Source organism: Lampris incognitus, chromosome 5 (genome assembly GCF_029633865.1).
Source record: "Lampris incognitus isolate fLamInc1 chromosome 5, fLamInc1.hap2, whole genome shotgun sequence".
Lineage (NCBI taxonomy): Eukaryota > Metazoa > Chordata > Actinopteri > Lampriformes > Lampridae > Lampris > Lampris incognitus.
In genome coordinates, this window is record NC_079215.1 from 1,644,273 (window position 1) to 1,656,949 (window position 12,677).

The 12,677-nt window shown below is 46.2% G+C and overlaps 1 protein-coding gene across 1 annotated transcript; it reads right to left on the reverse strand.

The window, feature by feature from the left end:
- Positions 1–5,107: 5,107 nt before the first annotated feature.
- On the reverse strand, positions 5,108–10,425 carry tppp2 (tubulin polymerization-promoting protein family member 2). Its single transcript, XM_056280884.1, has 3 exons — positions 10,235–10,425; positions 8,755–8,908; positions 5,108–5,299 (listed from the first exon to the last, which is right to left on the reverse strand). The coding sequence occupies exons 1-3, from the start codon at positions 10,423–10,425 to the stop codon at positions 5,108–5,110; spliced, it is 537 nt and encodes a 178-aa protein (XP_056136859.1).
- Between the last annotated feature and the right edge of the window lie 2,252 nt (positions 10,426–12,677).

The window sequence follows — 12,677 nt, forward strand, 5'->3', positions numbered from 1 at the left end:
GTGTTGGGAAAATGACAGAAATTCTTGTCTTGTTGTTGTTGGAGGGCTGTTTTGTGACATTCTACCCTGGTCTTACAAAAGTACGGATGGTTGTTGGGGTTTTTTCATACTTCATAAATGTCTATAATTTTTTTCCTTACTTTAGATGCAGATTCTGTTTTCAAAACGGGCAGTTCCTCATCAAGTACTGACCGTAACCCCCCCCCTCCTTTTTCTCTCTAATTGTACTTGGCCAATTACCCCACCCTTCTGAGCCATCCCGGTCTCTGCTTCACCCCCTTTGCTGATCCGGGGAGGGCTGCAGACTACCACATGTCTCCTCCCATACATGTGGAGTCACCAGCCGCTTCTTTTCACCTGACTGAGGAGTTTCGCCAGGCGGATGTAGCACGTGGGAGGATCACGCTATTCCCCCACAGTTCCCCCTCCCCCCCGAACAGGCACCCCGACTGACCAGAGGAGGTGCTAGTGCAGTGACCAGGACACATACCCACATCCAGCTTCCCACCCGCAGACACGTCCAATTGTGTCTGTAGGAACGCCCGACCAAGCCGGAGGTAACATGGGGATTCGAACCGGCGACCCCCATGTTGGCAGGCAATAGAATATCCAAGGCTGGCATCTACCTCCCAACCCCCCCACCCCCCAACACACACACACACACACACACACACACACACACACACACACACACACACACACACACACACACACACACACACACACACACACACACACACACACACACACACTGGTTTTGCTCTTAGATGCTTGTTTAGATGCACTTATGACCTCTGATGACTAGTAGTTCTCCTGATTTCCTACATTAAATGCACTTATTGTAAGTTGCTTTGGATAAACGCGTTGGCTAAATGACTGTAATGTAATGTAATTTAAACACAATATCAACTGACATGAGTGGGCCTGAAGACTGGCCCACACCCACTCTCTGTACATGCTGAGTACACTTTTATCTGGGACCTCTGGCAGGTTAATCAAGCCACGGACATATGTTGTGTGTGTGTGTGTGTGTGTGTGTGTGTGTGTGTGTGTGTGTGTGTATGGTAATTATCTGTATATTAGATATTAATAAGCAGTTTCAACAGCTGTGTGCGTTTTTGTGCCCCTGTGTACATTGTGCATATCTGCGCAAGAATGCAAATGTGTTACAAGAAACATCACAACTACGTGTCATAAGTTCATTTACATTAATTTATTCAAATTTTTACATATATTGTAACTTTCACTTGACATCCTCTGTTCAGCATGGTATGACTCAGCAGCTGTTAATAGACCCATCCCTTTCTTTTCATCTTTCATCTACGTTTTGATGCTCTTATTTCCTGGGTTAGTAGAGGGAACAGCTCAGGTGTTAGCAGAAGGAAAAGCTCGGGTAGAAGGAACAGCTTGGGTGTTAGGAGAAGGAACAGCTCGGGTGTTAGCAGAAGGAACAGCTCGGGTGTTAGCAGAAGGAACAGCTCGGGTAGAAGGAAAAGCTCGGGTGTTAGCAGAAGGAAAAGCTCGGGTAGAAGGAACAGCTTGGGTGTTAGCAGAAGGAACAGCTCGGGTGTTAGCAGAAGGAACAGCTCGGGTAGAAGGAACAGCTCGGGTGTTAGCAGAAGTAACAGCTCGGGTAGAAGGAACAGCTTGGGTGTTAGCAGAAGGAAAAACTTGGGTAGAAGGAACAGCTTGGGTGTTAGCAGAAGGAAAATTCGGGTAGAAGGAACAGCTCGGGTTTTAGCAACCAGGAATTATTTCAAGGCACTCATCCATCGCCTATGAAAATGAAAAACAAGCAAAATCGTTGTCCAGTCAAAGGGCCAGAAAATAATCACCAAAAAAATAGAAATAAAATGAAAAGCTTAGCAAGTTGTGTTATCTTTTGTTCACACTTGTACCTTTTTTTTTTAACCTCGCCAGATGTTCTGTTAGTTTATGAGGTGAGGAAGACACGGCGGTGCTTGGCTTCTTTCTGAACGGTGCTTGCTTGTTAACAGGAAAATAAAAAGATTCAGCAGTGGGGTAAGTTTTGTGTTTTACTGAAGTTCTGCTTTTCTCATCTTGTAGGGAAATATTGCTCATTAGTTGTGTATTAGTGTATGAAGCTCATTTAAAGTGACAAAAGCATTGTGTTAAATGGGTGTTGGGGACAGAACCACTTTGACCCTCTGAAATGGCTTTAAATCACATCAGTTAGCAAAGGGACAGTCCTGCAGAAGGTGTTAGTGTGTCTGTACTATCTGTACTACCACGTTAGTGTGTCTGTACTAACACATCCAGACAGAATGTGTTAGTGTATCTGTACTACCATGTTAGACAGGATGTGTTAGTGTGTCTGTACTAACATGTTAGACAGGATGTGTTAGTGTGTCTGTACTAACATGTTAGACAGGATGTGTTAGTGTGTCTGTACTACCACGTTAGTGTGTCTGTACTAACACATCCAGACAGAATGTGTTAGTGTGTCTGTGCTACCATGTTAGACAGGATGTGTTAGTGTGTCTGTACTACCACGTTAGTGTGTCTGTACTACCATGCTAGACAGAAGGTGTTAGTGTGTCTGTACTAACATGTTAGACAGGATGTGTTAGTGTGTCTGTACTGCCACGTTAGTGTGTCTGTACTACCATGTTAGACAGAAGGTGTTAGTGTGTCTGTACTACCATGTTAGACAGGATGTGTTAGTGTGTCTGTACTGCCACGTTAGTGTGTCTGTACTACCATGTTAGACAGAAGGTGTTAGTGTGTCTGTACTAACATGTTAGACAGGACGTGTTAGTGTGTCTGTACTACCACGTTAGTGTGTCTGTACTACCATGTTAGTGTGTCTGTACTAACATGTTAGACAGGACGTGTTAGTGTGTCTGTACTAACATGTTAGTGTGTCTGTACTACCACGTTAGTGTGTCTGTACTACCATGTTAGACAGAAGGTGTTAGTGTGTCTGTACTAACATGTTAGACAGGATGTGTTAGTGTGTCTGTACTAACATGTTAGTGTGTCTGTACTACCACGTTAGTGTGTCTGTACTACCATGTTAGTGTGTCTGTACTACCATGTTAGTGTGTCTGTACTAACATGTTAGACAGGACGTGTTAGTGTGTCTGTACTAACATGTTAGTGTGTCTGTACTAACACGTCAGACAGAAGGTGCTAGTGTGTATGTACTAACACGTTAGTGTGTCTGTACTACCATGTTAGACAATGTGTTAGTGTGTCTGTACTAACACATTAATGTGTCTGTACTAACACGTCTGACAGAAGGTGTTAGTGTGTCTGTACTACCATGTTAGACAGGATGGGTTAGTGTGTCTGTACTAACACGTTAGTGTGTCTGTACTACCATGTTAGACAGAAGGTGTTAGTGTGTCTGTACTAACATGTTAGACAGGATGTGTTAGTGTGTCTGTACTACCACGTTAGTGTGTCTGTACTACCATGTTAGACAGAAGGTGTTAGTGTGTCTGTACTAACATGTTAGACAGGATGTGTTAGTGTGTCTGTACTACCATGTTAGACAGGATGTGTTAGTGTGTCTGTACTACCACGTTAGTGTGTCTGTACTAACACATCCAGACAGAATGTGTTAGTGTGTCTGTACTACCATGTTAGACAGGATGTGTTAGTGTGTCTGTACTACCACGTTAGTGTGTCTATACTACCATGTTAGACAGAAGGTGTTAGTGTGTCTGTACTAACATGTTAGACAGGACGTGTTAGTGTGTCTGTACTCACACATCCAGACAGAATGTGTTAGTGTGTCTGTACTACCATGTTAGTGTGTCTGTACAAACACGTCAGACAGAAGGTGTTAGTGTGTATGTACTAACACGTTAGTGTGTCTGTACAAACACGTCAGACAGAAGGTGTTAGTGTGTATGTACTAACACGTTAGTGTGTCTGTACTAACACGTCAGACAGAATGTGTTAGTGTGTCTGTACTAACATGTTAGTGTGTCTGTACTAACACGTCTGACAGAAGGTGTTAGTGTGTCTGTACCACCACGTTAGTGTGTCTGTACTACCACGTTAGTGTGTCTGTACTACCATGTTAGACAGAAGGTGTTAGTGTGTCTGTACTAACATGTTAGACAGGATGTGTTAGTGTGTCTGTACTACCACGTTAGTGTGTCTGTACTACCATGTTAGACAGAAGGTGTTAGTGTGTCTGTACTAACACATCCAGACAGGATGTGTTAGTGTGTCTGTACTACCATGTTAGTGTGTCTGTACAAACACGTCAGACAGAAGGTGTTAGTGTGTATGTACTAACATGTTAGTGTGTCTGTACTAACACGTCTGACAGAAGGTGTTAGTGTGTCTGTACCACCACGTTAGTGTGTCTGTATTACCACGTTAGACAGAGGGTGTTAGTGTGTCTGTACTACCACGTTAGTGTGTCTGTATTACCACGTTAGACAGAAGGTGTTAGTGTGTCTGTACTAACATGTTAGTGTGTCTGTACTAACACGTCTGACAGAAGGTGTTAGTGTGTCTGTACCACCACGTTAGTGTGTCTGTATTACCACGTTAGACAGAGGGTGTTAGTGTGTCTGTACTACCACGTTAGTGTGTCTGTACTACCACGTTAGACAGAAGGTGTTAGTGTGTCTGTACTAACATGTTAGTGTGTCTGTACTAACACGTCTGACAGAAGGTGTTAGTGTGTCTGTACCACCACGTTAGTGTGTCTGTATTACCACGTCAGACAGGTGTTAGTGTGTCTGTACTACCACGTCAGACAGGTGTTAGTGTGTCTGTACTACCACGTTAGTGTGTCTGTACTACCACGTCAGACAGAAGCTGTTAGTACATATCTGGTACAGCGAACATGTCTTTTCACCCTGCTTATGAGAGGTAATATCATTGAAGGGTAATGTAATTGAAGGGTAATGTAATTGAAAGGTAATGTAATTGAAAGGTAATTTAATTGAAAGGTAATATAAGTGAAAGGTAATATATTGGGACATAAAGTTTTAATATTTTGAGTTTGTTTTAATGTGAGCTCATTTCTGTTGTTTTCTGAATTGTTTGGATAATCTCGAGAAAAACAATGGACAGCCATATTTTTGTGCGATATCCTCCAGGCCCTCGTCGGTCAGCAGGGTTACGCTTTCTTCACCTTGTCATCATAGGTGCCCTGGCCCTTGTATGAGCCCACGTAGCCGCTGGTGTCGGGGATGTTCTGGCGCCCCACCTTCCCTTTTCCCTTCCCCGATTCGTCAAAGCGCTCCTTGTGGGAGCCGGTGTACTTCGTGGTGTCGGTCAGTCGGTCCACTGCAGCCGCTTTTGCCACTTTCTAACACCAGGAGAAGGAAGATGCACAAGTGGTGAGTGGAACAAATACAGTAAAAGTTTTGAATAACAAAAGTTAAATACACATACTCTTCTCTTGCTCATTTGATGTGGAAAGACTCATGCAAGCAGTAGCACGCACGCAGTCATGCATGCACGTAGTCATACACACAGTCATGCACGCAGCCATGCATGCACGTAGTCATGCACACAGCCATGCATGCAGTCGAGCAGCAGCACGCACGCAATCATGCACACAGCCATGCATGCATACATGCGCACAGTCATGCATGCACGCAGTCATGCATGCAGTCGAGCAGCATGCACGCAGTCATGCACACAATCATGCACACAGTCATGCACACAGTCAAGCAGGAACATGCACACAGTCAAGTACGCAGTCATGCACACAGTCAAGCAGGAACATGCACACAGTCAAGTACGCAGTCATGCACACAGTCATGCATGCAGTCATGCACACCGTCATGCATGCAGTCATGCACACCGTCATGCATGCAGTCATGCACACACACAGTCAAGCACGCACTCATGCACACAGTCATGCACACACACAGCCATGCACAGTCATGCACACACACAGTCAAGCACGCATTCATGCACACAGTCATGCACACAGTCATGCACACACACAGCCATGCACAGTCATGCACACACACAGTCAAGCACGCATTCATGCACACAGTCATGCACACAGTCAAGCACACAATCAAACAGCAGCGTGCACACAGTCCAACAGACTGTCAAGTTCAGTTTGTACATACAACATGCAATACAATATGCTTTGCATTAAAGAAGGAAAAAATGAGGACAAAAAACAGCACAGAGTATTGTGCATGTAGTGTGTCTATAAGGAAAAGTAACAGTGGAAGGGGAAGTTAGGCTAGCATGGGTGTTTGCCCCCAAACGGACATGAATCCCAGTTTGGGTAATGGGCAAGTAAATGTCTTAAGTGTGTGTAAACTGTAATGTTGATGTGCAATAGTGAGATTGTGGTAGGTGTGTGTGTGTGTGTGTGTGTGTGTGTGTATGTGTGTGACTGTATAATGACATAGAATGCATAAAAAAAGATTGCAAGCCATATTAAAAACATTAAGAGAAGCGACAATTATTAGATTAGATTATATTGTTTTATTAGCCACCCCAGACAGCATCTGGATGTGGGGCACTTAAGGCAATGATGCGACCCACATGTATAGTCGCAAATATGGCCCAAATATGCCAAATCACACATGGGCCTTTTTTGGCAAAGATGCAGTGCTCTGGGCAACATGTAATCTGGATGAGACTCTGAAGTGGCCCGTGTGGTAAAAGGTGAATATGGCCCAAGTATCACGAAACAAATATGGGCCACCTTTGGCAAATACGTGGCACGTGCGGCATTGCTATGGCTTGGTTCTGGCCCAGATCTGGCAAACAAGAGCTCAAGTGCCATCATTCCATGTGGTATGTGGGCTGGATGCAGTGTTGGGGTGTCGGACGGGTCCGAGCCACAGCAATTTTGCTATCTGGGTCGGGTCCTGGGCTGTTCCGGTGGTGTCTGGACAATGCATCGGCCATCAGACCTCTGGAGCTTGTTCAGAAAGCTGCAGCTCGTCTGGTGTTCAACCACCCTAAGTTCTCTCACACCTCCCCTTCTCATGTCCCTACACTGGCTCCCAGTAACTGCTCGCATCCAGTTTAAGACTCTGGTGCTGGCCTACAGGGCAGTGAAAGGAACAGCTCCTTCCTATCTCCAGGCCATGGTCAAGCCCTACACCCCCGCCCGACCACTTCGCTCTGCTGCCTCGGGACGCCTGGTTGCCCCATCGCTCAGAGGTCCCTGCTGCCGATCGACCCGGTCCCGGCTCTGTTCTGTCCTGGCCCACAGTGGTGGAATGAACTCCCCACTGATGTCAGGACAGTGGAGTCGCTGCCCATCTTTCAGCGCAGGTTGAAAACTCACCTCTTCAAGAACTACTACCCTGTTACTTGCTCTTAGCACTTATTGTATTCACTCATTTAAAAAAAAAATCTCTTTCTTGTACTTTTACTTTAGCTTTTTACTTTATTGGTTTTGCTCTTAGATGCTTGTTTAGATGCACTCATGACCTCTGATGACTAGTAGTTCTCCTGATTTCCTACGTTAAATGATGCACTTATTGTAAGTCGCTTTGGATAAAAGTGTCAGCTAAATGACTGGAATGTAATGCTTGGCATCCTGCGCATCATATTCTTCGTAAATTGTATAATTTTGTTATCCTCTTTCAGTGTTGTATTGTGTAAATTGTGTAAACACAACATCATTGCACATTGTGCGTCTTGGGAGAGAGATCCTCCTCTGTTGCTCTCCCTGAGCTTTCTTCCTAGTTTTTCTCCCTGTTAAAGGGTTTTTTAGGGAGTTGTTCCTCGTCCGTTGCGAGGGTCTAAGGACAGGATGTTGTGTTGCTGTAAAGCTCCTGAGGCACATGTGTACTTTGCGATATTGGGCTATACAAATAACACTGACTTGACTTGACAGCATATAGGACAGGCAGTAAGAATGGAAATGAACAATAAGTGAGGTAGAACAACATTACAATTCAAATGTCATGGACTCAGCTGGACCCTCCAGTTCCTCCTAGCTCTCTCCCCCTGCCCTGTGCCCCTGCACAGGAGCCTCCACACCCTCCTGCCTGCTCACCTGTCATCTGCTGCAAACCTCCATAACACCTGTCACACCCACCTGCACACCCGCTGCACCACTCATCTGCCAGTCATCTGTCAGCCCTCCAGGCTCGACAAGTTTTGGGGCGACATTCCTGCGCTGAAGCACCGGTGGTGGTGCGTTTTACGTCAACCACCAAACTCTGCCTCTGATTGGTTAAGGTTAGGGTTAAGGTTAGCCAGTCAGAGGCGTGCGAATGCCGTCGTCACACGGAAGTTGGATCTAAAGTTTGGAAAAACAACACAGTGTTTGCTTTGCCAGAGCTGAAATAACGACGGAGTAGTTTCTGATGCATCATGGAAAAAAGAAACTCGGCACTGAGTCAAAAAAGGGGGCGGGGGCAAAAGAGATCGACGGTGAGGACAAAGTTGTTGGAGAGCACCGAAGAAGAGAAGGGACTGAGGGCCTTACTGCTGTTGGACAGGTTAATATCTGTAGAACATTTGGAGTAGGCCATGTAGCTCCTGCATTTACTCAGGCTAAATACTGGATTATTGTCTTGGATCTGTGGAAATGTCTTTGTATTTTTGTAACTATTAACTAAGCATGCATCTACAGTGTTTGTGTAATTACTCTCACTGCCAGAAGGGGGAGACAAAAGCTCCACACTGCAGGTTTAACTTGTGTTATAAGTCATTCTCAGTTGGATCAACCCAAAAGCATGACTGACAGGAAAAGAACTGTGTGAGTCTTCATGGCAACAAGAGAAAGAAAGTTGTGAGTAGGCTGTGCGCTTTTGCTTGTCAAACACTTACAGTGATTCCCGCATTGGCTGGTTCCTTCCCAGCAATGAGACCATGCAACTGTTGTAGCGCCTCCTCCTGGCTCTTCCCCTTAAAGCGCTTGGAAGCCAGCTCTTCCAGAGCCTGGTTAAACTGCTCAAGTGTGATGACACGAGCTGTTTTTGCCCTGTGGACACACACAAATAGACTTGACCGTCATACAAATCCCACTTCTTTATGGCACATATGCTTGCTGTACTGTTGCTGCAGCATCACTGATGCCTTTGTTTGAAATTTTGTTTTCTTTTTGTTCATTGTCACATTCACTGCATTCACTGTTGAGTAGCCAGATATACAGAAAGACCAGTTTTACTATTAGAGAGTATAAAATGATACTTGCTGGTTTAAATGAATATAAATGTAAGATACCAACAGATAAATATGCCTGATCAGGACTCAGTGGGCGTGCTCCAGTTACATGACTATAGACAGCAGTGTGAATAAAGACGTGGTGGGGAGAAACAACGTGGTGGTGCTCGACTGACGGTGGCAGCGTCAGATGGATTGGCATGATGCAGCCGTACAAATACGAAGCAGCTGATGCCGTTATTTTTAAAATGAACCGGAGGCCCCACCAACAAAGAGCCTTTGGTTCTCCCCCACGTTGGTCGTCTGTTGGTTTTGTGTTTGAGTTTAGTTAGGACAACCCAATACATGCAGTACACTCAACAGTAGGGTTGTAGTACTCAAGTATGGTCTCGAGCTCGAGTCCACGGTTTGAAGGTCTCGGTCTAGTCTTGGACTTCATAGCATGACTCAGACGTGACTTGGTATGAGACAGTGCAGACTAGTGATAATTTTTCAAGTTTAGTCAAGTACCAGGCTCTAATTTCCTTCTGTTTCTATGTAGTTATGCAAAGCTGCAGTTCTGCGTTAATCTCTTAATGAGTGGCCGGTTTTAATAACTATATGTGCTTGTAAAGCTCTTGAGTTCTGCAGTATTTGCACGTGTCACTGACTTTGCACATCGAAGATCTGAGTTTTGGTAACTCGTGCTACAGTATGATGCTGACGTAGACATCCCCTGAAAGTCTGACTGGTACATTAGATGTTGTAGAAAGACCCTGACAGCGTACACCAACCAAACAGTCCCATCAGCTGACCCAGTGAGGGGAGGACAGAGAACATGTCATGTGGGACTCGGTCATCTGGACCAACTATAAAACTCTTTACTTTTGCAGTCAGTAGCGTGTCCACACAAGGCCCAGTAGTTTCTGCTAAGAAGCCGGTTAAGGTAATAAGTGTTCAGCGACTTCAGGGACATGCGTGAGGCCCCCTGTTATTTAAGTGCAGTGACGACTGAGACAGAAGACAGTGGCAGGCGTGTGACAACAAATCCGCCATGTTTGAGGTTAATTATGCTACGGCGTTGTAGTGTCTCATTCTGGTGCCGCTGCCGTTATACTGACGTTATATTGAGGTGTGGAAGATGGAAGCCTGGATGAAATCGTACTTCACTTTACTGAAGACAATGTCCACATCCGTGGACGTGACGTTCCTGCCGTCGGTGATGTGGCAGTCCTTGCAGAGCTTGGCAAAGTTCTTGCCGTTCATCTCTTTCCCGGTGGCCTTGGTATCACCGTGAACAGCAAACTTTCTGAAGCAGGTCTCCACCTCTGCTGCTGACACAGAGCTCTCTGCCATGCTGTACCACACACACACACACACACACACACACACACACACACACACACACACACACACACACAACCTGTTGGTCAGTGTTGTTTGTATTGTATTACTGTTAGTTTAGAGGACAGGTTGGATGAAATGCTGACAAACCCTAACGTGTTACCTCCGGCTTGGTCGGGCGTCCCTACAGACACAATTGGCTGTTTCTGTGAGAGGGAAGCAGGATGTGGGTATGTGTCCTGGTCGCTGCACTAGCACCTCCTCTGGTCGGTTGGGGCACCTGTTCGGGGGGGAGGGGGAACTGGGGGGAATAGCGTGATCCTCCCACGTGCTACGTGGTGAAACTCCTCACTGTCAGGTGAAAAGAAGCGGCTGGTGACTCCACATGTATGGGAGGAGGCATGTGGTAGTCTGCAGCCCTCCCCGGATCAGCAGAGGGGGTGCAGCAGAGACTGGGACGGCTTGGAAAAGTGGGGTAGCTGGTCGGATACAATTAGGGAGAAAAGGGGGGGGGGACTATCCTAATATTGTCTTGGCAGCACGTCCAACCTTTCTACAAACGTCCTGTTACTGGTACAAGTTTTCAGTATGTGCGGCCTCTGCAAGCCGCTCTCCACTTTCTTTGCCCTCTTCAGTCCTCCTCCTCATCTTCCTTGCTCTGAATGTGTTTACTCTCTATTTTGAGGAGAAACTGACAGTCATCATTACTCACTCCCTGCTTTTGCTTCCTTGGCCTCCTACTACCACTGGTCCAGAGATTCTCACGGAGAGGCCTTGTGTTTGACTCCGCCCCCTCTCAGAAGCTGAATTTTCCAAACTTCTCCTCTCCCACATTCCCATAACCTGTTTGCTTGTTCTTGTTCCCTCTCGCCTCCCCCTCAGTCCAACACCTTCTCTCTAACCGACAGTCAACTCGTCACTCCTACTTGATGTCTTTCCATCCAGCTTTAAGCAAGTTTAGGTCACCCTATAGCTAAAATAAAACATCACTTGATCTTACTCTGGTCCAACACTAGTGGCCTGTCTCATTGCTTGCAGTCTTAGCCAAAACTACTGAACAAGTAGCAACCAATCATCTCACCTCACGTGTCACCTGGAATAACCCACTCCATCCAAATCACATTGGTTTGAAGAGTGGTTAGTGTTTACCGAAGTACTTCCATTCAGCCCCAGCTGCCTCCAAGTCATCAGTTGTTGTCCTTTTTGACCTGTCTGTTGCATTTGACACTGTGAATCCCCACATTCACTGTCAGCACTGAACCGGGGCATTGTTGGCACAGCACAAAAGTGGGTCGAGTCATACCTGACAAGGAGATCATACCAGATATCGTGGCAGGGTGGGGTGTCCGCCCCTGACAGGTTACAAAAGTTGCACACAAGGCGTAGCTCCTGGCCCACTCCCTTCATGCTCTGCATAACCCTTCTTGGTCCAGTCAATCAACACACATTTCCTCCTACCATTGCTATGCCGATGACACAAACCTACCTTTCCTCTCAACCGTGAGACTGTGTGTCTGTGTGGGTTGCTAGTGGTAACCTGCCTTTCTGGCATATCTGCTTGGATGAGGGAGAGGTACCTCGATCTCACCTTGTTGAAAACTGAACTGCTGGGCATGCCTGCCAAGTCCTCCAAGGACATATTGATAATGCTCAGTGCACAGACAGTCACGCCCTCCAGAGATGCGGGAGGCTTGGGGTGATGATCAATAACCAGGTCTTGTTTTCAGGCTACACTGAGGTTGTCTTCCATTCTTGTCGCTGTGGTGTGTACAACTCTGTACTTACCACAGCATGTTTTGTAGCTCCACTCACCTCACAGTTACACTACTGAAATGGGCTTCTCACTTGTCCCCCAACGCATACAATCCAAACACCGCAAAGAATCCAGACTGGAACTTGGTTCCAATCTGCTAAGATGCTCAAGTGTCTCGCCTTGCTGACACGGGCTGCCAGTTGCTGCCTGCATAAAGTTCAAAACCTTGCTGCTGACTTTCCGGGGAGTTCAAGTAACTGCACCAACTTACCTGCAAACCCGTGTTACTACCTGCTCTCCCCCGTTACCTTCTGGAATCTCTACTTGTCGTACCTCTTTAGGAGGGCTGAGCTCTTGGCCCACCCCTATTCCTCTGCTTGGCCCAGAATGGTCAGATGAACCCCGTCAGGGCTGCAGACCTACTTTCTTTAGTCCAGATTGGCCTGAACTGGGTTCACGGATGACCCTCAGCATGGCGGTGATGCTGGTTTGTGGCATCGTCCAGCTTTGT

What these genes read in the sequence shown, in the direction of transcription:
- tppp2 (XM_056280884.1), bottom strand. Translation starts at nt 10,425, where the DNA reads ATGGCAGAGAGCTCTGTGTCAGCAGCAGAGGTGGAGACCTGCTTCAGA. An exon ending in ATTGTCTTCAGTAAAGTGAA is followed by an intron (nt 8,909 to 10,234) that starts GTACGATTTCAT and finishes GTGTGTCCACAG; the next exon opens with GGCAAAAACAGCTCGTGTCA. An exon ending in CAGCCAATGCGGGAATCACT is followed by an intron (nt 5,300 to 8,754) that starts GTAAGTGTTTGA and finishes TCCTGGTGTTAG; the next exon opens with AAAGTGGCAAAAGCGGCTGC.